The 24,426-nt window shown below is 37.7% G+C and overlaps 1 protein-coding gene across 2 annotated transcripts in view; it reads left to right on the forward strand.

Annotated features, from left to right (window-relative positions):
- The window catches only part of PCSK5 (proprotein convertase subtilisin/kexin type 5), a 256,587-nt gene that overhangs the window by 184,799 nt on the left and 47,362 nt on the right, over positions 1-24,426 (forward strand). Inside the window, exons 16-21 of one of the 2 annotated variants that reach the window (XM_005499780.3) lie at positions 474-667; positions 2,126-2,210; positions 5,621-5,718; positions 6,252-6,381; positions 7,437-7,552; positions 9,412-11,604. In XM_005499780.3, the coding sequence (XP_005499837.1) occupies positions 474-667; positions 2,126-2,210; positions 5,621-5,718; positions 6,252-6,381; positions 7,437-7,552; positions 9,412-9,527 (739 nt within the window). In that variant the 3' untranslated portion in view covers positions 9,528-11,604. Of the gene's footprint in view, positions 1-473; positions 668-2,125; positions 2,211-5,620; positions 5,719-6,251; positions 6,382-7,436; positions 7,553-9,411; positions 11,605-21,964; positions 22,068-24,426 lie in introns of those variants that run through there. The other variant, XM_065046018.1, reaches the window with a different exon arrangement.

Consider the following 24,426-nt stretch of genomic DNA (forward strand, 5'->3'; position numbering starts at 1 on the left):
TAGGAGCTGGGGAGAAAAAAACGAACAAACAAACAAACAAAAAACCACTAGCTACTCAGAATTTAAAGTACAGCTTTCAAACACCCTTCTCTGATTATTTCCCCATCTCTTGTTTATTTTTTTATTAGAAGCTATATATATATCTCACAGTTATATATGTATAACTCCGTTAGCCATTACAGCTTCTGTGATTGAGCTTGAACAAGATAGGAAGAATTGTAGATGGTCAAAAATGATACTGTATGACTGTCTGACAAGGCATTTGCCAGTGAGATAGCATATGCTGTAGGAAAATAAATGGAAGAGAAGAGACAATTTGATGCAATGCTTTGGAGGGTTACATCTTAGTAAACAAGTGATCATTAGAAAGTCAGCAACTCTGAAGAATACTTCTGCTTTGCAGTCATGGTCCAGGAATGTGGTGGCAGGTTATTTCATTAACAATTCTGCCTTCTCTTCCCTGCTGTCTGCAGGATCTGTGTTTCGACCTGCCCACCTGGTCACTACAATGCAGACAAGAAACGCTGTAAAAAATGCTCACCCAATTGTGAAACCTGTGTTGGAGGCCATAGTGACCAGTGCATGACCTGTAAATCTGGCTACTACTTGAATGAAGTAACCAATAGCTGTATTACCAACTGCCCTGATGGGTTTTACCTGGATAAGAGTTAGTATTTTTTGTTGTTTCTTTATTGTGGGCTACAGAATTTTATCTGGGGAGGTTGCTGGAATACTTATAAGCAAGAAAGGTGTATGTTGATGCATTTTATCCTATTCCTTTTATTAAATTGTCGCCAAGTGTGATCAAGAAACTCATCAAAAATCTTCCTTTATTTTAAAAAAAACATGCTTAGTGGCAGAATGTCTTTTCTGCTTGTGGCTGGGAGTAACAAACAGAATGAATGAGGGAAGTTCAAGAGCAGGTCAGCTGCAGGACAGACCGGGTTATCACTACCCCAGGAAGGGACAGACAACACCCACATTCTGAACAAGAGGCATTCCCCATTCCTCAAAATCCAAATATGGCAGCAGATAGAAGAGAGAGCTGAGGAATTGACTGTGGCCACTGGCCTCTAAGAAAAATAGGCTCTTCAGATATAAAACATGGTTTCAATTAATGCTTCTGACAGACCTAAGTACCTGCAGTGATGCAATGACCCAAGAGCAGTAATCTTCTGCCATGTGAGACACTTGCCTTCAGCTTCCTCTTGCAATTGCCAAGTAGACTGCCATGTTTAGTTTTCAGCTTTGGCCTCCAAAAGTACTTAAGACATATATTCAAACATATGCTTAAAACTGCCATGACTTCAGTTATCTTTATACACATCTTTAGAATATAAATATGTGCTCAAGAGCTCTGTTCATCTGGGTACTTAACTTTTTGGTTTTTAACACTGTGAAGCTGTGTGTTTATTTTCGAGGATTAGTAAAAACAGATACTTCTCTAATTCTCCTATTTTTCTCTGTGTGAGAACCGCAGTAAAGGGAATTCCTTTCCACACAGTTAAGATGGATAGATTAAAATTTAAGATAGGAAGATCAGGTTTTGATTCTCATAGAGGTACATGGCACTGCATCTCAAAAGGGAGCAGGTCTGAAGAGAGAGAGACATATCGTAAAGTAGAGAGCTCTTGAGATTGAAAAGGCAGGTGTTAAATAATATATATGTTGACTTTGTTAAGATCAGACCTGTTCATACAGGTGTGTCTTTAAGCACCCAATCAGGTAAGACAGGACAGGCTGCTTGCAAATAAAGTGTAAAAGGTAAATTGTAGGACGGTCTCTGGAACACATGGCAATCATTACTGCATATCACTGCTGTATGAAAAGACAATTTAAGTCCATATTATAAATAGTTAATATAAACTTCAAGTGTTTATGAAGATTTTTTTAACAACCTGAAAGCGTATTTTTCTCAAGGTACAACTACAACTTCAAATGTTTAGAAGTAGATTAAACCATTTTATGTTTGATGGAAAAAGCTAATGATAGGCAGCATTTAGCTATTTTAGTCTTTCTAATATCAAGCTAGAAAAGAAAAAGTCATGTAATAAGACATCTATATAGTTTTATTAATCATAACTGACAGTGTTTTTCTAGGCTCTTTTCTTTTTTTCCTTTGTAGATAAGATTGTTTGCAGAAAATGTAGTGAAAACTGTAAGACATGTGTTGAATTCCAGATCTGCACAGAATGCAAACATGGCCTAAGGTAAGGAAATGATGGATGTAGCTAAACACAATACCTGAAGAGGCTTACAAGACTGTGGATACACAATGAAGAACATCAGATAGCTATTTAACCTTGAGTGGCCCTCATTTCAGGTGTTCCATGCTGTTCAGTTTTTTCTTCCATTACCATGTGCCAGTTTGGCTAACAAGGGATTTTTAGAAGACCTTTCATTTCAGATAAAATAAAAGCCACAATCATGTGGAATGCTGGCTTCTTCACTTTTTTGACCTACAGTGTGGCAGTCAAGGATTATTTTAGAGGTAGAGCTGATGAATCATATTAATCTTTCAGATTCATTCCTGTGATAGTTAGAAACTATTTTCTTATCTTTATTGTATTTCTTCGTACATTCAGTCATTCACTTATCTCAAGCACCTCAGACTCAATTCTATTACAATATAGTGTGCACATATTTTAAACAGCAGTGGAAACTTTTTCTTCATACGGGGACTCAATCACTCTTGAAACTGATAGGTAAAACCCACAAAGCACCAGTACACATTTCAAGCTCCTTTATGAATGAATGACCTTTTGATCCAAGCAGCAAAGGTCAAAAATCTTATAAAACTTGTGATGGAATGTATGTTGGATTTATGCCAGAAAAAATATTAAGTCAGTATTCAGTGTCTGTAAGTGTTTGTCTTGCAGAATATGAGTGTTCTGCCAATGTTTTAACACTGAGCTTTCACTTTCTGTCAAAGTGGATTTTCGGCTCTTAGTAAAAGCTGCATGTTGTTTGTTTCTAGGATATCAATAGCTGGATTCCTTTACATTTTGTGAAGGAATTCTCATTTCTGTGTATTTGTGTTGCATCTAGATTCTCCAAGTGCCTGCACAATTTTTATCATTAATATTTCTATTTTTTTAAGTGACCCTTTGAAAAGGAAGTATCATCTAATGGGAAGGAAAGCATGTGATCAGATCAGAATATTGGTCTATTTATACTCTCTGCTTCCCTCTTAAAATGTTATTAAATTTGATGTCCGTGTTAAGATTCTGGAGAACTTTAAAAGACTGAGCGTACCCTTCTGCGTATCTGCAAAATCAAATCAGTAACTTAGTGGTTTAAAAGTTCCTGCTATGGCCAAATATGTCAGGAGACCAACGACTGCATAGATTTGTTACTTTATAGGACACATTTGTTATAGAAAAGTTATGCCGACATTTTCTTTATTTCTCAGGAACTTAACTTCCCTGTCCATTAACACAAACAGCAACTTGTGACACCACTGAATCACAGAATCATAAAATAGTTTGGGTTGAAAGGAACCTTAAGGTGTCACCTAGTCCAATGCTCCTGCAATTCTCAGGGATATATTCAACTAGATCAGGTTGCTCAGAGTCCCGTCCAGCCTGGCCTGGGATGTTTCCAGGGATGGGGCATCTACCACCTCCCTGGGCCAATGTTTCACCACCCTCAGTGTAAAAAATTTCTTCCTTGTGTCTAGACTGAATAAAGCAGTCAAAGTAGACAAGTAGAGAGTGTGAGAAGAGAAAGAGAAATTTAAATATAACGAATCAAGAAGAACCGGAACTTGAAGTTTTCTTGGGCAATATTAGCAAACTGGGATTGATTTTTGGTAATGTTTTGAAAAAACACCACTTGTGTGGTTGTGACAGATAAATGGAGCCTTGTGGGACATGCATTTCATATTCACCAATTGCTTAAAACTTGCTCAATTTTTTTGGCAGAATTATTGATGGGCAGGGCCCCAGGTGGGACTTGGGAGAGCTGGATTCCAGTTCTGATCCTGTTAATGGCCCCTTAAATAAACTTGGGCAAATTATTACTATTCCCATCTGTAAAAACTTGATAATGTTACCTACCTTTAAAGCACTTTGAGGTATGTGGCTGAGGAAATATAATAATAAACCAGAGATTGTTAGGGGTTTTGTAGTTGTTAATTTTATTTTTTTTTTCTGAACTGGGGCCATACACACTCCTGAAAATTTCCAGTGGTGCTGAGCACACACGACTTTTGCTGGATGCGTTCTGTGAAGTAGGGTTAGCACTCACTCAGGGTAGTAATCCCCAGAGCTAAAGAGTGTTTTTAGAGAAAGGGTTAAACTGGATGAAAGCTGAGGTTCCACAGAAGATGGCAAACATGTCAAAGAAGTCCTAGCATAAAAAAGAAAAATACATCCTGTAAACACTGTATAACAAGAAAGCATAAGCAGCTACTTAGAGGGAAGCAAGAAAATGTGACTCTTTATGCTATTGCTTTTTCCTCTGTTAGTCACTCTTTTGTGTTCTCTCTCAAAAGCACCTGCAGGCAGAATACCTCCAGTTGTAATCTTGACAAATCTCCCAGCCACTCAGAACTGGCATTCAGTTAGGAGGTTTCAGAGGAAACTGCAGAAAGAGGTGGTGATTTCCTTCACTGTGAATCTCTTCTTAGCCTGTGCTGTTGCATAGTGTCACGACACGCTGCTGGCCTTTCAAGACAAGCATGAGATCTTGTTAACAAGTCCCTTAGCATTTTTTTTAACACAGTGGTGCTGACCCTGTGCCAAATTCCTCGTGGGTAATTGCATTTTACATGCCTGAGTTTTTAGCACTCTTTGGCATTGTTAGTTTTTTTTCTGTCCCTTACTACTTGGTTGTATTTACAGTGAGTTTGTAAACATTTTCTGTGTTTCACCATGGGCAAAACCGCATTTCATTCCCACTTGAAGTGATTGTTGTCTCTAAATTTGTAAAATATGATGTCATGGTTTAACCCCAGCTGGCAACTAAGCGCCATGCAGCTGCCTGATTGCTCCCCTCACCCAATGGTGGGGTGAGGACAAGAATCAAAAAATAGTAAACCTCATGGCTTGAGATAAAGACAGTTTAATAGAACAGCAAGGAAAGATAGAATAGTAATAACAATCATGATTATTATAATAAAATATACAAAACAAGTAATGCACAGTGCAATTGCTCACCACCCATTGATCAATGCCTAGCTCGTCCCTGAGCAGCAATCCCAGCCCTCTGGCCAGTTCCCCCCACTTTATGGTATGGAATATCCCTTTGGCCATCCTGGGTCAGCTGTCCTTGGCTAGGCCTCCTCCCAGCTTCTTGTGCACCTCCCTGCTTGCAAAGCATGGGGAAGCTGAAAAGTCCTTCATGCAGTATAAGCACTGCTTCACAACAACTAAAACATCAGTGTGTTATCAACATTATTCTCATATTAAATCCAAACCACAGCACTGTATCAGCTACTAGGAAGAAAATTAACTCCATCCCAGCTGGAATCAGGATGTATGATCAATGAAGGAAGCTTATGAATCCTAATATATGGGTTCTTTTTATTAAAAGAGAACTACTGATTTGTGAATGACTTCGTTGTCATCTTTAGCTGTTATCTGCCCAAACACTGTGCTTTTTTTTCTTTTCACAATAGTTTGCATGGGACTAAATGTGCTATCCGCTGCGAAGAAGGAAAATACCATAATGGTAGAGAATGTGAACCTTGTCACCGTTCCTGTGCAACTTGTGCAGGTACACCACTGACATTTATCTGCATCATTTCCTTTCCTCTATATTTTTAGCTCTGGTTTTATTCTACCATATCACAGTTACAGTATAAAGTGATTCTTTCTATGTAAAAACTCAATTATCTTGATGGTTCTTTAATACATATTTAAATATAGCAGACTTCTTTCAGCTAACATGAAAATCTAAGTTTCCTATTTGAAAGTGTGCATATGATTTATTTTTCTTTCCTCTTAGTAGGGCTCATTCTGATGTCCAGTAATGCCCTCCAGTTTCTTTCTGGGGTGAAATGATGACTCATAGATTTTATGTGAGCTTTAGAACTAGCAACAGCCATTTCTTTCAGAAAAAGATATACTGAAATAATGTAATGTTGTTTATTCTAACCACGTACATTTTTCTTTATGTTACTGTTTGAAAGTAAGTCAGGTAAAACATAGTCTCTAAAATTATTAGATTTTGCTACAGTTACAGGTTGTGTCTGTTTGACAATAAGAGTAACTAGCCAGTAATACAGTATATTTTCTCTCTGGTTTAAGGTGGTGGAGTAGATGCCTGTATAAACTGCACACAGGGCTATTTTATGGAAGATGGAAGATGTGTGCAGTCCTGTAGTAGTGGTTATTACCTTGATCACTCTACTGAAAATGGATACAAAAGCTGCAAAAGGTATGATCAGTGGCTGATATATGTGTCTGATGTTTGGCAGTATATTAGCTATTACTGTGTTGACAAAGATAATACCTATGAGAACATAAACCACTGCTGACTTAAAAAAATAGGAAAATTATATTGCATGCTAAGCAAATGAAGCAAAAACGTTTTCTTGGGTTTTGTCTAAACCAGACCATGCAGGTCTTCTGAAAGTGGGGTCTTTTTGTTTGTTCCACATATGTGTGTCCTTCATTTTAAAATAAAGCCTCTAGTCAGAATCTGAGTAGATATGCATAGAATGTAAAATTTACAAATCTAACAGAGGATCTGCGTTTCTTTCTCAGTAATAGACCACAATAGTCAAAATGTTGTGGGTTTTTTTAATTGCAAGTTATTTACCATTCACAAGGATCGTTTCGGTTCTTCAGATGCATATTCACAAAAATGACATACATACATTACCAGATGTCTGTCAAGAATATCTCACCTGACTCAGTGTACAAATGGGTGGATAAATCTTGAACAAGGCTGTGCTGTGCAAGGAAGGGACATTTTTTTCTATTCCATTCTTTATTAAACAGATACCATTTGTTGCCCTTTGGAATAATTTATTATTGATTCACTTTGAGATCAGGGCAGGAAGGGAATCACCACATGTTGCAGTTTTCCACACAAAAAAATAATCAAAACACAATCAAAACTTGATGGAGCTAGAAGGGTAACAAAAAGACTGGGCAGCAGGTCAGTCTTTTCCATCCTGTGGCTTCAGCTCATTCCTTGCTGGCACATGTATGCACAATCAGCTTAATACTTTTGTTAATTAATTGTGCATAGTTCAAAAATACTAGAGTAGTGCAGCTGTTTAGTAAAAGAGTGTGAATAGAAAATGGCTGGAGGAAAGAAGGAGGACTGGGTTGCGGGGGGGGGGTTATTATTATTGTTATTATTATTGTTAGAGCAGCTGATACCACTAGAGACAGCGAACAAGCATTCTGCAATACAGAAGAGGTCTCCTAGGAAGCCCTGTATTTGGTGAGGCCATAAGACCAACTCCTGCCATTGTCTTTCAGATGCGATGCCAGCTGTTTGGATTGCAGTGGTGAAGGAGACAGAAACTGTACAAGCTGTCCAAGTGGCTATAACCTAGACACTGGTGTCTGCGTAGTGGGAACAGTCTGCAAGGATGGTGAGTGCAATTCTCTGAAAGGATCCATTTTACCACTGCCATCTGTTTCTTTTACGTGTATTGGGTTGGTTTGGTCTGGGTTTTTTTGTCACAGTCTAGGATTGAGGTCTACATTACTTCTTAATTTTTTCAGGTTTATGAAAAGGAGAACACTACATTTGCATGTATTAACACATTAGTCACATCCACTTTACCTGAATTTTCCTAAAATAGTTTTTGTCCCTGCCAACAACCTACTTTTGCTTCCTCATCTGTTTTTCAAAAGCAACTGTTTTCAAGAGTTTTCTTATGACAACCCTAGTGTACTATCAATAGAATCACATTTATCTATTTTGCCACCTTAAACTGTGAAAATGCTGGGAAGTAAAAAGGATTTTAAGTGCCTGTAGTATTGCTTGAATTATGTGAAAGGATAATGAGAACAAAAGAATTCTGAAATAGAGAGCACCCAATTTGTGTTGGGGGTTTGATCTTCCTCCAAGTTCTCTGTGCCAACCAAGATAGTGTTCTTATTGCATATGATTGAATTAATTATTCAATAATATTCATTCCTTTCAAATGCCACAGTTACAGAGACACTTAGATATCTAAGTTGTGCTTCCCTAAAAGTGTTACTATGTAACTTATTTGTGACTACAGCCCAAGTGCAGACCAACACGAAAATCATTCCAGGACAAAGCCCAGTGATAAGACATGTGGAAGATACCTGACATCAGATGTACAAAAAGCTAACAATGACTCAACAATGACTCTTGAGTCCAGCCCATTTCCACTGGATTTAGTAAGAGTTTTACCAAACACTTCAAAAAAAAAAAACAAAAAAGAAAAACAAAACAAAACAAAACAAAACAAAACAAAAAACACAGAAAGGGGGTACAGAGCTGTGTCTTGTTTCTGTGGACCTTTACAGGTCCTGTTGGAATTTAGGTCTTCAAACTTTGAAAAGTGTCCTGTCCATCATAAAGGTACATTACAGGTACTGGTAAACCAGTTATGAGACCTTTTCACATCGGGATATTAGAAGTGTCATTGTAATCTAGAGCAAGTCCAGAGAAGGTCAGATACAGACAGACAAATGAAGAGGAATTGTAACACTAAGAGTATTGATTAACCACAGTCTCAGTGTGGTATTGCAGTTGAATTCTGCAATCCATGGTTGGATAAATCTGTCATCATTTGTACACACGTAACTTCATTCAGATACACATGTAGCCGCCCAAGACTGGGGACACCCAATCTCAGTCCTGTCTCCCCCATTCTTCCAAGTGCAGCTGCCAGGTAAGAGCAGCCCATCAGTGTGTGGGCCTTCAGGCAATTGCAATGCACTGTGTTGTATCCCACCACACCGCACGTCCTCAGCAGTCCAGGGTAGCCAAGGGGAGTCCAGAAGGGTATTTTACTGTTAATTTACAAAGCATAGAGGGTCTCATTTCACTGACAATCAAGCACTGGTTACTAGTCTAACTCACTCGGTAGGATTTGCATTTCTGTTGAGAATGTTTTTTTCTTTTTCTGTGTTTTGATTGTTTTGTTCTTTTGATTAATAAAAATTGAGAACATATTTCTTTGCTGTAAATATCACTGTTTTCTAATTATTCTCTTTCTAATCTTTTTTTCCTTTTCACAAATGGATACCAATCATTCCCTGTTGGACCACACAATATCTTTTCCTGAAAAAAAAAAAATGCTGTTGACTGAAATTCCTTCTGATGGACCAAATTTCCTACTTGCTACCTGCTCCTGAATGGTCTTTTCAACCAAATCTGCCTGTCTGACCAATTAAACCTTCCTCCATTGTACACGCCATGCTCTCCAAATCTTCAACCTCCCCTCCTTCTCTTGCTGCTGCCCTCCGGAAGCCACGGAAGAGTCCTGGGCCGAGGGAGGATTCTGTATGCTGGTGAAAAAGAACAATCTCTGTCAGCGGAAAGTGCTTCAGCAATTGTGCTGCAGAACATGTACACACAAGGGGTGAACTGACACCTCCCAGCATCCTCCTGCTCCTGTAGACTTATAGATTAATCTGTATTATTGAAAAAGAAAAAAAAAAAAAAAAAAAAAGAAAGAAAAGAAAAAAAAAGAAAGGCACCTCTCTCTCTCTCCCCCTCCCTTTGTCTGGGGAGATGGTGAACTGTTTGTTGGAACTTAAATGGAAAAACTACAACACGCCTACCTTTCATAACTGGGTGTCTAGAGCTGAGCATCCAGGATCATAGAGTCAGTATTGTGTGACCAAAGCAATTGATGCCAAAATTAACATTTAACTCATGATTTGATTTTCTGTCAACCGTAGGATTATTCCTGTTTTTTGAAGGCCCTTTTTCTTCCCTTTTTTTTCCTGCTTCTTACCCCTTCAAGATGTTTAAAGAGTGTTTCAAGAATACGACACAAGTTTACATGGATTAAAACTAAACAATACAAACATGTTTGCATTAGTCTTTTTTGTGCTATGTGTATTGACAGGGGGAACTTGAGTTCCTGAGGGGATCAGAAACAGCATTAGTTGCAGGACTAAGTTCTGCCCCTTTTGTAACAGTATTAAAAAAAAAAAAAAAAAAAAAAAGTGAACATTTCTGCACACATTTCTTTCTTATTTCCTCTGCTGTGTGCTGTTTTTTTGTATCACATGCAGTATGTATATATGTTTGCCCAAAATGTGGGTTTGGTCATATAGATTTCATTTTTAGACAGCTAGCTTATTAACAGATATGCTAGGATTTTTATTTTATTTTTTTAAATTGTCAAAGCTATTTCAAATAAACTTTAAAAAAAAACACATTGTTCCTATAGTGAACAAATTCAAAAGATACTACTTCTCTTGGTTTGCATAAGCGAGAGTAATGTATATGCTCAGAAGTCGGAAAACGTTGCTAACGTGTAAGAAGTATTCATAAATTATTGTTGTCTTGTAGCGTTCACAAAAAAGGGGATATTATCATACAGATATGTGGACCTATTTCATAGTGCCCATATATAAATGCCAGTGTGAATATATGTGTTTACAGGACTGGATTTATAATTGTGCCAAATACATCTCCAGGAATAATTACATATAGGGCAATAAATCAGTTATTCTCTCGGTGTAACAATTGTGTCGTGATGGGCCTGAATGTGCTTTTAACTGCTCACAATAGAAATTTCAGTAGGAATAGTCCTGCTGAGGCCAATGGAGTTACCTCACTGTAAAATCATCCTGGGTGGTGAAAGAAGCAGCCCCTGCCTTTCTCTCTTTACCCAGGCTGCCAGTATAAATTTCTGTTTAATATATCTTCGTCAGCTTCACTTAGCTTTCTGTTCAAAATACAGTAATTTGCAGAAAACAGAAAAATTAACTTCAAAGATAACTGTTTTTAGGGGATAATACTTAAAACGTGCAAAGTATCTTTCTCAGTTATCTTTCCAAGACACAGAAATATAAAATGGATTGCAGGTGTTTAAGCACGTAAAATTTAGAAAATAAAGAGGATCAAAAAATAATTGTAGAAGTTTTTCAGACAAATGGATACAAACCTCTAGAGGTAATATGCCACCTTTAGCAGAGATCAGATAAATTATTATAACCTGGTTCAGTATGACAGCGCGCCAGTCGAGCTCCTTTGGTGCCCATTACAAATTTCCTGATAAACATTCAGATTCAAAAGAATTCAGTTTGTGCTAGTTTAACTGCTAGTCTGTTATTGCCTCATTTTTCAGTATAACATGTTTAACTAGAACATAATGCTTTCAAAGTTTAAGATAATATTATATATATTATATATAAATATATATTCATAATTGAGATTTAATTATGTAATGGATTGTAAAGAATTTGTTTGGATACTTACAAATGTCTCTAACACTATTATAGAGAAAAAATTAATATCTTTGTTTCCTTTTTTAAAACCTGACACATTGTTATATCCAAATTCATTTTTACTGAAAAATACTGTACATGTGTAAAATGTTCAGTTGTTATTTGTAAAATAGGGTAGTTCTGTTGTAATTGATATTGGCCAAAATCAATGTTATTCCATATTTTATTTTTTCTATTAAATTAACCTAAATTCCTGTTCTTTTGGTCTGGAAAAACATGTTGATAATCTGTATGTAAAATATCTTCATTGAAGGGCACAGGTAGCTTTATGGTATAGAGCACTTAGATACCACATGCAAGTCATTGAAACAAATTGGGAGGGTAAAGATGTTTAATTTTATTGTGGATTTTGTTATAAGTGATGGAATTTATGATTGCAGAAATATCTGTTTTCCACGGAGGACACACTTTGTGTAGTAGTAGTAAAGCCATGTCTGAACCCTAACAAGTAACAAATTGGCTTCCTCTATCCTGGAAGTGTTTGTGAAGAGTAATCTCTTGCATGCTTAGGATTAAAAAGTTAAATGTGTAGCAACCTATTGGCTCAGACAGTCTAGAAGGAAGGTTTAATCTTTGCAGTCATACGTGGCCACTTGCACAGCAAGATATTGATGTCTGTTCGCATGTTAAAACTCACACCCAGTACACCTCAGGTCACCACCCCAGACTGCCATCGAGAACAGGAGGCTGTCTGTCCTTGCCAGTAGATCAAAAGATCTCCATGTAGACTCATCTGTGACAAGATTCTCCATCAACATTAGCTGATGCTATCATCCATTTCCCACTTAATGCTACAACCTGAGTGGAGACCGAAGTGGCAACTTACCCAAGAAGTCATATATTCAGATGACATTTTAAGAATGGTCAATAACACAATATCAATAATTTCATTTTAAAAAAAAAATCTTTTCAGACATAAACATCTCATTGTTACTGACTTGTTTTCAAAACAAGGAGTTAGGACGTTATTTTTACAGTTTCCCTGTCAGTCTTGGGAGAAAGCACAGTTTTAGCAGTAGTTTGGTAAGACCACACCTGGAAAAAAGGTTGATCTTCTCCTTACACCAATACTGTGTGAAGACCTTCTTCTTTCAGCTCCCACCCCATCTTCATCTTGCAACTACCAAGAGAAATTCAGTCAATTACAGTGTCTTCTTTGTCAAAGTTTCATCTTTGTTGGTAGAAAATGAACAAGGAGTGAATAAATTTGTTATGGGTTTGTCCAAAGAAGCCTGCTGTAGGGGACATATCTGTAAATGTTGAGCTGTAAAGTCTCACACACATAAGCATGGAACTGAGTTTTAGGTTGAAGAACAGTACTTTGGGGTGTCAGCTTAGACTTTTGAACATTTTTATTTGTGATGCCTTAATAGCACTGGCCAGATGCAAGCAGAATTTGTAATCAGCATTGATAGTCAGTCCTTGTACAACAGAATCATTGCAGCAGCAGAATTTCAATTAAAGGAAGCTAGTTTGTTCCCAGCTGCAGTTTTGTTACATGATTGATCCTCCCTGTCTGATTCAATGGTGAGTACTTTGGAGGGTTCAGCATTTGACACTGTGTTGTTGGCATGCAGAACCAATATGGACTATTTTAGGAAGATCAGAAGCTGCTAAGCGTGAACACAATTCTACTTTTCTTCATGTGTGAAGGACTGTGGATGGCATCAGTCCAAATCAGTTCATTGATTTCTGCCTTGTTTATATCACAAGTCAAAAAGCAATGACAAATTGAAGATAGTCTTCTAGTTAAGATATGTCACTTACATGGGAAACTATTTGCAGGTTCATATCTGTTTAGAATTAAAATAGAAGCTGGACACCCAAGTAGACCTCTTCTTTATTAAAAGTATCTCAAAGACAGTGACAGCTTTGGGGAAAAAAAAAAAAAAAAATCTCTTACATGTGCTAACACTACTTTTAACCAGAAAAAAAGTTTAGCATACACTTCATGTTCAGAACATCACGCAGAAGCCTGTTGTGTGAGGGCATCATTCTATAATACAACTGTATCTTTTTCTGCAATGGGATTACAGACTTGCTCCCTTTCTAGCGGCAGCTCTCCACACAACAGTGTTGTGGGATCAGAAAACCAGATACCTGCCAGGATGTGTCAGGGGAAACCTTATGCTTCTGACCAGGAGCTTCCGTGGCTCTTGACTTAGACCCTGCCTAGCCATGTACCAGTCTCCACTGGCACACCCTGTCACTTCTGGGGAGGCTTTGCAAACTCCCTCTCTGTGGAGAACTCTGTTTTCTAATAAAGATTTCCGTATGAGACCCCACAGACTACTCCCATCTCTATTGGGATGGCAACTTTCCAATGTTCTGTGAATTTCTGAGCAACTCCTGCTACAGAATATATTGTGTAATGGCAGGGCTGCTGCTTGTTCCACATTGCCAGGCAATAACAGGTATGACAGTATGAGCCTTGAAGATAAGGAAACCTATATATATATACACTAGAGCTGACTACCAAAATTTCACCCATCACTAAATATAACTTTCAGCTGGTGGCGACCAATCTTCTTAATAGCCACATCACAACCAGAGTGAGCATTATCTGTGTGAGTGTCCACTTGAGGTAACTATGTGCTACTTTTTAATGATATTATTTAATGGACTGAATGACTATGAGAAGGCCTGTTATAAATTCAGGATTCCTGTAAAGACATTTAACTGACTGCTTGTATGAGTCAAAGCTTTCAATTTGCAGTGCAACTCGCGGAACAATAACTTGTCTGTGATCCATTACCATGCCTTATATTTATACTGGATATGCCATCGTCATGTCATTGGTACAGAATGAATCAAGAAAAGTTCTGCCATTAGATGTTTGTGCAAAATATTTTAAGCAAACATTAAAAATGTTTTACAGCATACAAAGAAAAATCCTAGTCAAGTTTTCATCAAAAAGAAACTGACACCTACAACAACTTGCATAAACTTGTTCAGAAAAAGCTGACACTCTGAACCTAATGCAATCCTCGGATTGCATCCAGCCAGTGGAAGTGCAACTGACACCTGCATTTCCACTATTGGTTCCATGTTGATGAGTAAAGAGAAGTCAGATCTATTGAACTCCTGGATCATTTCTGTGAAGTTTCAGAGTACAGTAACATTGAATCTCACTAAGGAAACTGTTCTGGAATCCTCAGGATAAAGCCAGAGATATTGCAGTAATGTTCACCTGCTGGATTACAAAGCAATGTTTATTGCATAAAAACAGAGCAAATTTTCACTTCTAGGACAGGAAATGGAGTCAAAAAAAAAAAAAAAAAAAGGCGTAGTATGGCGAGAAGTCTCTAAGCATTTAAGAAAAAACAAATCTAGTAAGCGACAAATGCAGTCTCGCAGTGCCACACCAAAGGCTGGTTTTTGTTATGGCTCATTTTTATGAGCAGCTCATGCATTTACTGCCAAAGATGGGCAAGGCACAGCTTAGAAGAATGCCTGCTGTACAATCATTTATTTATCTACCAGTGATTCTCAGTGTTTGGAGGGTGTGTTTGTTGAAGGTCTTCTGGGAAAATGACATCACTTTTCAAAGCAAAAAATACTGTTGTGTCACGAAACACAGTAGACATCTTTGCTTTATGGTGTTACACAATGAGCTGATTAAGCACCCATTTTTCCAATCAGCCTCAGGGGGAGAAGCTAGAACATTGACAGGCAGTGAATTTTTATTTACCCAAGGAGAATTAATGGCTCCATCATGAAAACTCAATAATAGCACTGAATGTTCATTGGAGCATGACCAGTGTGACTGAGTTACAATTCAGATAATAGTGCATATATTTTCCATTTACAATTGTCCTTGGCCTGCTCACTGCTCTGCTCCTGCTGCCTCCAGATGTTCTTTGAGATGTGGGTTGGGAGGAAAGTCTAGCACATGGTTGCCAGCCCCCATGGATCGCGTTGCTCTCAGCCATGGTGCTTGTGACCACACTAATGTGCTGTTCTGTACAATGACACAGGATCAAAAGACAGAAATAACTCAAATATTCATTCCCAAATAAAGTAGCCCCTTTTCTTACTCCAAGAGCAAGTCCATACTGAACTGAAGCTGTGTAAATGCTGCTCTTGCTGGGCCTGTCTCTAGCACAACTTCCCTGAACACTTTCAATCCCAAGGCTGAAAGGAGGGTTCAAAGAGCTCCAGTAGTCAAATGGTGCCACAAAGCCTCTCTCCAGCTATACCTGAATTAGAGGGGCTGTATCATTTACCTCTTTCTGCACATTCATCGGGGAACATGATCACTAAAGGAAGCATCCTGGTTTGTGCTTTACAGGGTAATCATCAGGAACAATTACCACCACTATTCTTCAAACGAGATGAGGAAACTGGGGGGGATTTTAAGCTGGGAGAGATCACCAGTGTATGGGTATCGAGCTGTCTGAAGAGTTACAGATAGGAATAAAATGTAATCCTTTATAACTCTCATTAAAAGACTTAATTTGCTCTGCTGCTTAATTCCAAGGAGATAAACTTGTATCTTTTTGGCAGATTTCTTTCAAGCTTTAATATATGTTCATCTCTGCAAATTAAACAGAAATTGCATTTGATTAGCAGTATGAATGCATGATTTGTATCTTGTTGGGGCAATAATTTGCCTGCTGAAATCTGCCCAGTTATCAGCAGATCAGCAGATGTGTGTTCACATCCTGATTAAGTTGGAGATCTCCAGTGCAAACACTCCGTGCAGGAGTCTCTCTGTTTAAGATGGATGGCACCACTGAAACACTGCCATCAGACATCCAGCTTTTACCATTCCAGGTTTATATCTATCCAAGTCAGACTGCCAAAACCCTGTGGACAGGAAAGGCTCCGCGTATAGGAATTTCATAGTCCTTGCTGTATGATGTAGGAGAGAGACGCGCTTGCTACCACGCTTGCCTCTAGAGTGTGATGTGTTTTCATCCAGCACTGGAAGAGACTATCTTTAACGTACTCCAGGTGGAAATACCACCAACTTTACTCAATGTATATGGTCAACTTCCACCTTTCCTTTCCGTATTTCACAGGAAACTACCCAGACTTGAGCACGATGAGATAACTTTCAGTGAGATTCGGGTGTCTCCGTTCCACTGCTCTTTAGGAAATTCCCATCTACTAAGCTTCACAAAAAATAGGAAGCCTGACAAGATCAGACAGGGAAATTTCCAGTTGGGAAGGTCCAAAAATGAGGAGGTTAAAAAGATTTTTTATCATCGTCACTCTGAAATGTTGAGAGTGCCATAGTATTTTCCTTTCTTTCAAGAAGTGAGAATGGTACAGAACAAAGTATTAGCAATACAGATTGGGATTGTTCCATTGCCCTTCCCACTTTCTCATGGGGCTGCCAAATTTCAGGCTCCAGGTAAGCAGTAGAAAACCTCTGACCTTTGTGCTTACACAGGCAAGGGAGAAACTCTAATCCCAGCCAGCTTTTACTCTCAAGCATCCACATTATTCCTACAAATGGAGGTTTAAAGCTGATATTTAAAATGCTAAAAAAATGTCTATCTGGAGTGTATTTATGCCTGCTCAGTACCCCTGAGGGCTCTGGCTCTTCAATGGGTTTCTAACAGCCATTGTACAAATACTACACAGAAATGAGGAAAGAAGCACACATAATAAAGAGGGGAAGAAAATCCCTTTGTGTCAGCAAAAAGGGCAGCTTTGGCTAATGTAAATATTTTTATTCTGCAGCGGAAATAATAGAGAGCTGTGTAAGATAGTGTAGTTGATAAAGCCAGTTACTTCTCTCCTGCCTGTCATGATTAAAGCTAACTTGAGGCTCTATGTGATCTCAGCTAATCCTGCAACAAAAGGGCCCTTCGTCCTAAAATCATTATATCACACACATCTCCACACACTGCTGTTCAGTGAAGAAAGATTCAGCCCTTTTTAAAGTTCTGCTTTGTCCCTTGGCACAAGATGGGGCTTCAGTGACTTAGGAACCAATGTCCTAATTTCAGCCTTCCAGCTTATCACTGCCTAGAGCACTCTGGAAAATATTTCCACTCCTGAATCTCTCGCATCACCTCAGGTCATACTGCCCCAAAATTTTGCCTATGAAGGGCATCTTCTTTGTTCCTTCTGCATATCCAAATAGGGATACAGAAATGTAGTCATTGTGTAAAATGACTGAGTGTAGAAGAATAAGTAGCAGGAAGCTGAAAACTGAAGTTAGACAAATAATTGGAAACCAGGCTCAAATTTTATATGACTACCTAAAATTTTGGGAGGGGGAAGGAAATGCCATAATTTCTGTGTCCTAACTTTTTCAAGATGAAGACAGAATTTCTTTCAAGGAGCTGTGATCTATCAAACATTAAGGCTTTGGGCTAAACAGAGAGGTAACTTTAAGAGGAATCCTCAGGGTGACTTTTAATCGCTTGATATATACAGGTTAGCCTTCTGTTCTTTATGAACTTTATCTTTATGGATAAATATTTCTTCAGTAAAACTCGAGGAGCTGATCACACTAGCCAGCCCAAACAAAATGTACTAAGGTTGAACATGGAAAAAGCAGAGAACTCCCTAAGACAGAATCCTCTCTGTTCTCACTGCTGATTGATGAAAAACAATTCTGACTTATGTTTCTTTATCTGCTTTGTGAAAGCTTTGTGATGCATAAGGTTACATACAAAAGCCACATACATAATCCATCTGCATTTTCTCATTAATGTAAACAGGCAAAAGGGAGGAAATAAGGTAATTTTTTCACAGATTATAAATAAAAGCCATTGGGGCAATGCAATAGAAGATAACCAAAGAACATTTTAAAATCAAATAAAGTGATGTTTTGACTTTAAAAAAACAGGGAAGCAACATGTGACTTGCAGTGAACAAGTCTCATGGGAATACTACAAAAAGAAGATCAATTTATGACTGCCAGTACATAAAAATGTGTATCTCCAGGCATAATTTAGAAAGATATTCACACCCTCGTCTAACTGGTCTCCTGAAACACCATGTGCTGCCAAACTATGGCATAGATTTTGGTAAACAGAAGAGAAATAGTGACAAGATAAGGGCTGTACACTTACTCCTGCTTATGTAAAGACATAGCAACAACCTGGCAACTATGGTAGTGTTCTGGGCTGTGACTCACAAGAGACACATTCTAGCTTTCTGTTACACCCTAACTTGATGAGCTTACTGCAACTCAATTTTTCTGCCTCCTTAATGGGAGATAGTAGTCCTTAGCTCGTTTTAAAATGCATCATATCAACTGACAGGAACTCAGTGTAAGTGTAGGCTCTTATATGCCTTGAAAGGCACAGCCTGCAACCTGATGTGACCCAGGTGTGGAATTACACATTTTTAACTAGGAACACAAAAAATTGTACATTAAAATCTTCCCATTATGAGACATTATGTCCATTAACACAGCTTTATTCCTATAATACCTTCAGTTCTTTTTTTTTACACAAGGTGTCAAATGTTTTTCAACAATGTGACAAGGTAACAAAACTGAGAAATAAATGAAGGTTAAATATGGGATGACGCAAAGTAACTAATGAGCATTGCCTGATTGAAAGCATAGCTGAGATGCGTTGCTGAGAGTATTCTGCCATTATGTATGTTGGACAGATAGAGAATTTGAATACAAAAGAAAGAAAAGAAAAAAGAAAAAAAAAAGAAAGAAAAGAAAAAAGAAGGAGCTGAGGCTTTAGTAACTAGTATTTATCTAGCAAGATTCATAAGGAAATATATCGTCCACAAGAAACTCTGGCAAACAGTTAAATTGTTCTGTGGAATAGTTTAAGAGTCTTCCTCAAACTTATGTTTCAGTGTTAACTCTTTAAATATCCACTAAAAACTATTTTGTTAACATTTAGTGGCAGATCTACAGCTTTAGATGTGACTTGCTATTCAGAGGGCCTAATATTTTCTAGTATTTTCTGGTGCACATTCTTATATGTTTTTAAATGCTTCACCTCAGAGGATAAAGTAAGTAGAGAACTGGTCTTTCTGGCACTATTCCAGCACAGCTGAAATGAATTACAGCACTTCCAATGAAAGGCATAACAAAGAAATAACAAAAACCTTTCAGAACCAAGCACTTCTACCATGTGGTAAGGATTCAAGTGGGCACAGCCAAGGTCTGTGAATTAGTAGCTCAGGTCCAATGGATAAGCAGAGAGGTAATATGGGCAAATAAAGTGAAGGACTAGAGAAACAAAAAGTTTTCCTAATGCTTATAACAAAATAATATCAGAGAAACAATTACTTAATAACATTGCCCTGACAGATTTCCCAGTGATGTAAAACTGGTATTACAAAGCACTGAACCACTAGACCTGCAATAAAAAGACTTTCCAGACACTTCATTTTTTCATGGTTGCATATTGTCCAAATATATATGTGTATGTGTATATACATATCAAATTATATTTTAAAATCTCCTAAAGTGTTTGAGATCATGGGATTCCACATTATACCCTCTGCCTACATATTGGAAAGATTCAAGAGTCCTACATTAAGCAAATCTGTCAATGGCCTGATGATCTACTCAACAGCAGGCCACTGTCCTTTTCTTTAGAAAGTGAGAGTTATAGAAACTCTGTGTTGTGATCGTTATACATCAATACAACATTTTATCTCAGTAATAAGTGGATAGATTCAGAATCTTGCTGAATTCTATGTCAAACAGTCATACAAGTTATAATGTTTTTATCATTAGTCCTTTATAAAGTCATCTGTGACATAAGATACAATGCTGCAGTTCAGAAAAGCTGTATCATTTCCATGGAATTATGTCAATTTACACAATTCAAGGTTTGGCCTACATGGGCATGTATGGGATTATATAAATGCATGTAAATATATATACATATATATAAAATGTTCTTTTGATAATGAGAAGTGCAAAGATGTGTGAATGTGTATGCAAACAGATTTCTGGTTCCCTGATATCATCAGGAGAGTGTTCATTAGCTCCTAGCCCTGAACTTCTTCCCAGTCAGCACTGATCTTAGACCAGCCTCTGAAGAGCTCTGTCACTGGCTTTTGGCTTGTCTTTTACCTTTTTCATTTCTTCAGAAGACACACAGAACTTTACAAAATGCAAATTATATCTTTACCTGCCTTTTGGGTACCTCAGCTTTGGCCCACCGTTGCCTAGACGTTCCACTTGGTTTGCCTTTATGGCTGTACTGTCCCATCTCCTTAAGCATGATAAGTACTATCCTAACTTATAGCTCACATCAGAAATTTCAACTAATACAAAGTGTATTAATACAGATTAATATGGGGTAGAAAACACAATGGACAGAGAGCATATTTTGCAGTCTTTTAGAAAATGTTTCTTTCCTACACCATTTTACACTTACAGCAGTACTTTTTCATCCAGTGCCTTTGCTCGTCAGTGTAAGTAATTCATTGCAACTGAAAGCCAAAATCAAGTCATTACACATTTGTATTTTGACTCCTAAAGTTTACAGTGTTTGCCAAATCTGGATTTCCCAGCAGCAATGGAATTGGAAAGAGTTTCTCCATATTGAAGTATCCATAGAAACTGCAGGGTTTATGTATTATATAGGACTCTCTGCCCAACCTCTTCCATTACTTAAGAATTAAGAAACAGCCAATTCTCTCAGATATATAGACTCAGAATAAGTTTTCCCATAACAAACTAACATAAAAGACCCAACCTTCAGCTTTATAAAACAGCTTGATAGAGTGATCTATTGTCCTCACACGATGCTGCAGATACAGCATTCATGCTACTTATCAAATTAATATCTCTGCTCTGAGATCTATGAAGTGTATAGCTTACCAGCTTGTAGCAATACTTTAATTAATACTCAGTAAATGAAGAGGTGTAATTTGCACTTCAACATCATAGTAGTAATACTAGAGCATTCATTATTTGGAAGTCTTTATATCTTTGTTTCAGCTTTAAGGCAAAAAAACATATAATACAGAATTACTTTTTCAAGTCCAAAGGGACACTGGGGCACCAAATTTTCATTCAGCCAAAATGAAACCCTAGGTCTTTTAAGTGCCATGTCTTGCAGCAGTGGCTTGAGAAGGGGACAAAAGCTGTTTTGACTAGAGGTTTGAGGAACAGCAACACGTCTCTGACTAATGGAAGCTTCCTCAAGTCCTTCTCCTCAGGTACTATATCCCACACCCATGAGAGCACACTCTTTACGCTGCAGGTTGCCACTGGAAGCAAGTTGAAGCCACACCAAAGGACATTAGGTAATGAATACTCCTGGGTAGCACTGGTTTTGATGTAAATCTCCATGGTGAATCTTAAAGAGTCCCAGTACTTCAACTGGTGCAAAAGAAGTAGCATTAACCTGAACAACAAGAATCATGTGAAAAAAAAACTAATAATAATAAAGAAGGACTAGAAACTACTAGTTTTGAGTATCCTGATTCCCCTAGGGAGCAAGTACTTGTTTTCTTGACACCACAAAGAAATGTGCTCATTTCAGTAATTCAAAACAGATCTTACTTGTTTTGCTCACTATATTTTCCAACCTGTCTTGGTGCATGGTTTGTTTGTTTTTTTTTATGTGAGGTGTTGCTCTGAAATAAACAATTTTTTTTTCTACCAGGGGAATATCTTGATGATTCCCAAGAATGTCAGTTGTGTGAAGCATCCTGTCAGAAGTGCATTGGACCTGGGCCAGACAACTGCATCAGCTGCCCACTCACAAGGTAATTGTCTCCCAGCACAGTGCAGCACAAAGACCTCACATCTGGAGAAGTGACCGTATGGTCTTTAGCACTAGCTTGCAGAATCTGAAGACATAAGCAGTGACTAAGGCAAACAAAACTAAGGCAAGTGAGAAAACAAGTGGTAAGTAAACAAGACAGCCAGCTACACAGGCTGTTTAGCCAGATTATTCCCATGGATGGAGAAAAATATTTTTAAATATGAGAAATAGTCTTTCTTTCATTATCATAATTTCCAAATCATAATTGCTAGAATCACAACAAAGACAAAGTTAAAAACAGGAGCCTAGGTGATCTGTAGTTGTACACAGCTATAGAGTTTGGCACAGGGCATGTGTATGGACACTGAGGCTAGCAATCAGCTAATTCAGGAAATATTTATAGCACTTAAACATCTTCCGTCCCCTAACTGAAGCATTTTAAGTTAGGCTGATTTTTCTAACCTGTATGAGGAGTGAACAGAACTAGAATGAAGCTTTTCCACAGGACATTGCAGATCAGAATCTTATGTTTAGGTCACCTTGCATCTAATCCAAGAATCTACTGGTTTTGAAAACATATCAATAGCTTTATTCTCACACAGATAGCTCTGGTTCTGTTGTGTTGTAGCCAGCTGATGTATGAAATTGGTATGAAATCACAATCAGGTCCTGTAAGGCAGCACCTGCTTAGTTTAACCTGCAAATATCTGTGACATTACTATGCCAATAAAAGTCACATCAGAACCAGCTGAGTCCAATCAAATTCATAACTGAGGAAACAGTATTGAATTAAGCTGTGTTACGTCAGAAATTACATTAGCACAGGAAATCTGTGCAGAATTTTTGACTGGGGGCTGGATTTCTCAGTTCACAGTTGCATTTAAATTAGATTGTCCGTGTTTCCTTGCAACCTATTTTGTGAGTTTTACAGAAAGGTATCAGCAAAATGAAGAAGATACAGAACAACGTCGTTAGGCAAAACCACCCAGGTGTTTACAGAAATGAGGTCTCAGTGGCCTTTCGGAAGGGTGTTGCTGTCTCCCTCATAACAAATCTTCTAACAGTTTTCAGTGTTGGTATCTGAGGTTTCCAAGAGCTTTCTGTGCTCCTTCTGCAAATTATGAAAACTGTTAGAAAAAGTTGTATCAGGGCAGTCAGTAGTAAAAGAAATAATAAAGAAAAATTTCACCCAGAGAATAAAGTGTAAACCCTTCCAACAGACATTATTCCTTATGTGCATGAAATAAATAATAAATAATAAATAATAAATAATAAATAATAAATAATAAATAATAAATAATAAATAATAAATAATAAATAATAAATAAACCTGTTTAATTGAAACAGAATCCTAGATCCTGTCACTCTTCAGAGCTTCAGAGCATGTCTATTGAAGACAGGAATAAGTGGCCATCAGATAATACAGAATAAAATTCAGAGGTGCTGCTTTTCAATGGAGGAACAATTTCTCCAAAAAGAATGAAAGGACTTGGAGGGGCGGTTACTGAAAATAATGAGAAAATGAAAACACTGAAAAATGTCTGTTCTTTGTGAAAATTCAGCAGCAGGTGTCACCTTATTTGACAATAAAATCATTGTCAGATCATCTTCTTGTTTGACAATTCAAAACACAGTTACTTTTTTTTTTTTTTTGTAATAGGGAATTGTAGTATTTTGTCCAGGTAAACTAATTTTCACAAAATTCCTCATCCATCTGTTTACTGTTTACAAACATTAGTGACAAGATCCAGCCTGCTGCTGTCTTTCATTAGGGGCAACATAACAAGAAGCAAGGAAAATATACTTTACCACTGTTTCAGCTGTTTGTAAGGATGGTTGTCATCATTACAGCTAGTAAATGCAGTAGAATACAGTAGTGCTTTCATGTTGTGTAAGCATAACCCAGCTACCTCCAGTACTTCCGTTACACTGACCCATTTGCACAGAAACCAAACAGAAAGGGCTGCAGTCCCTGTGAAGAACTGAATAATCATATTGAACACGCAGGCATAGCCAGATGAGCTACAGTTTTCATAGGACAATGTTACTGTCAGAATCCAGTGCAGAGATGTATCTTTGCTGAATACTTCTCCCTGATTCCCTTCAGCAGCCTGCCTTCACCCTCACAAGTGTTTTTAATCAGTTCCTAAGTCTTCTTTGCTACGTGTACTTCAGGAAGGCTGTTTGCATGATAGCCTGTTCTATCTTCACACTTTGTAAGCCTAGAATTTTTCAATCATTGTAAATTCTAAATGGTTTCAAAGACTATTTGACAAAATTGGTTTTAAACTTTGCAGATATTTTACTCCTCTTCTTTTAGAATAAATCTGACAATGACCATAGCAACTCAAATTTATGAA

Source organism: Columba livia, chromosome Z, assembly GCF_036013475.1.
Source record: "Columba livia isolate bColLiv1 breed racing homer chromosome Z, bColLiv1.pat.W.v2, whole genome shotgun sequence".
Classification (NCBI taxonomy): Eukaryota; Metazoa; Chordata; class Aves; order Columbiformes; family Columbidae; genus Columba; species Columba livia.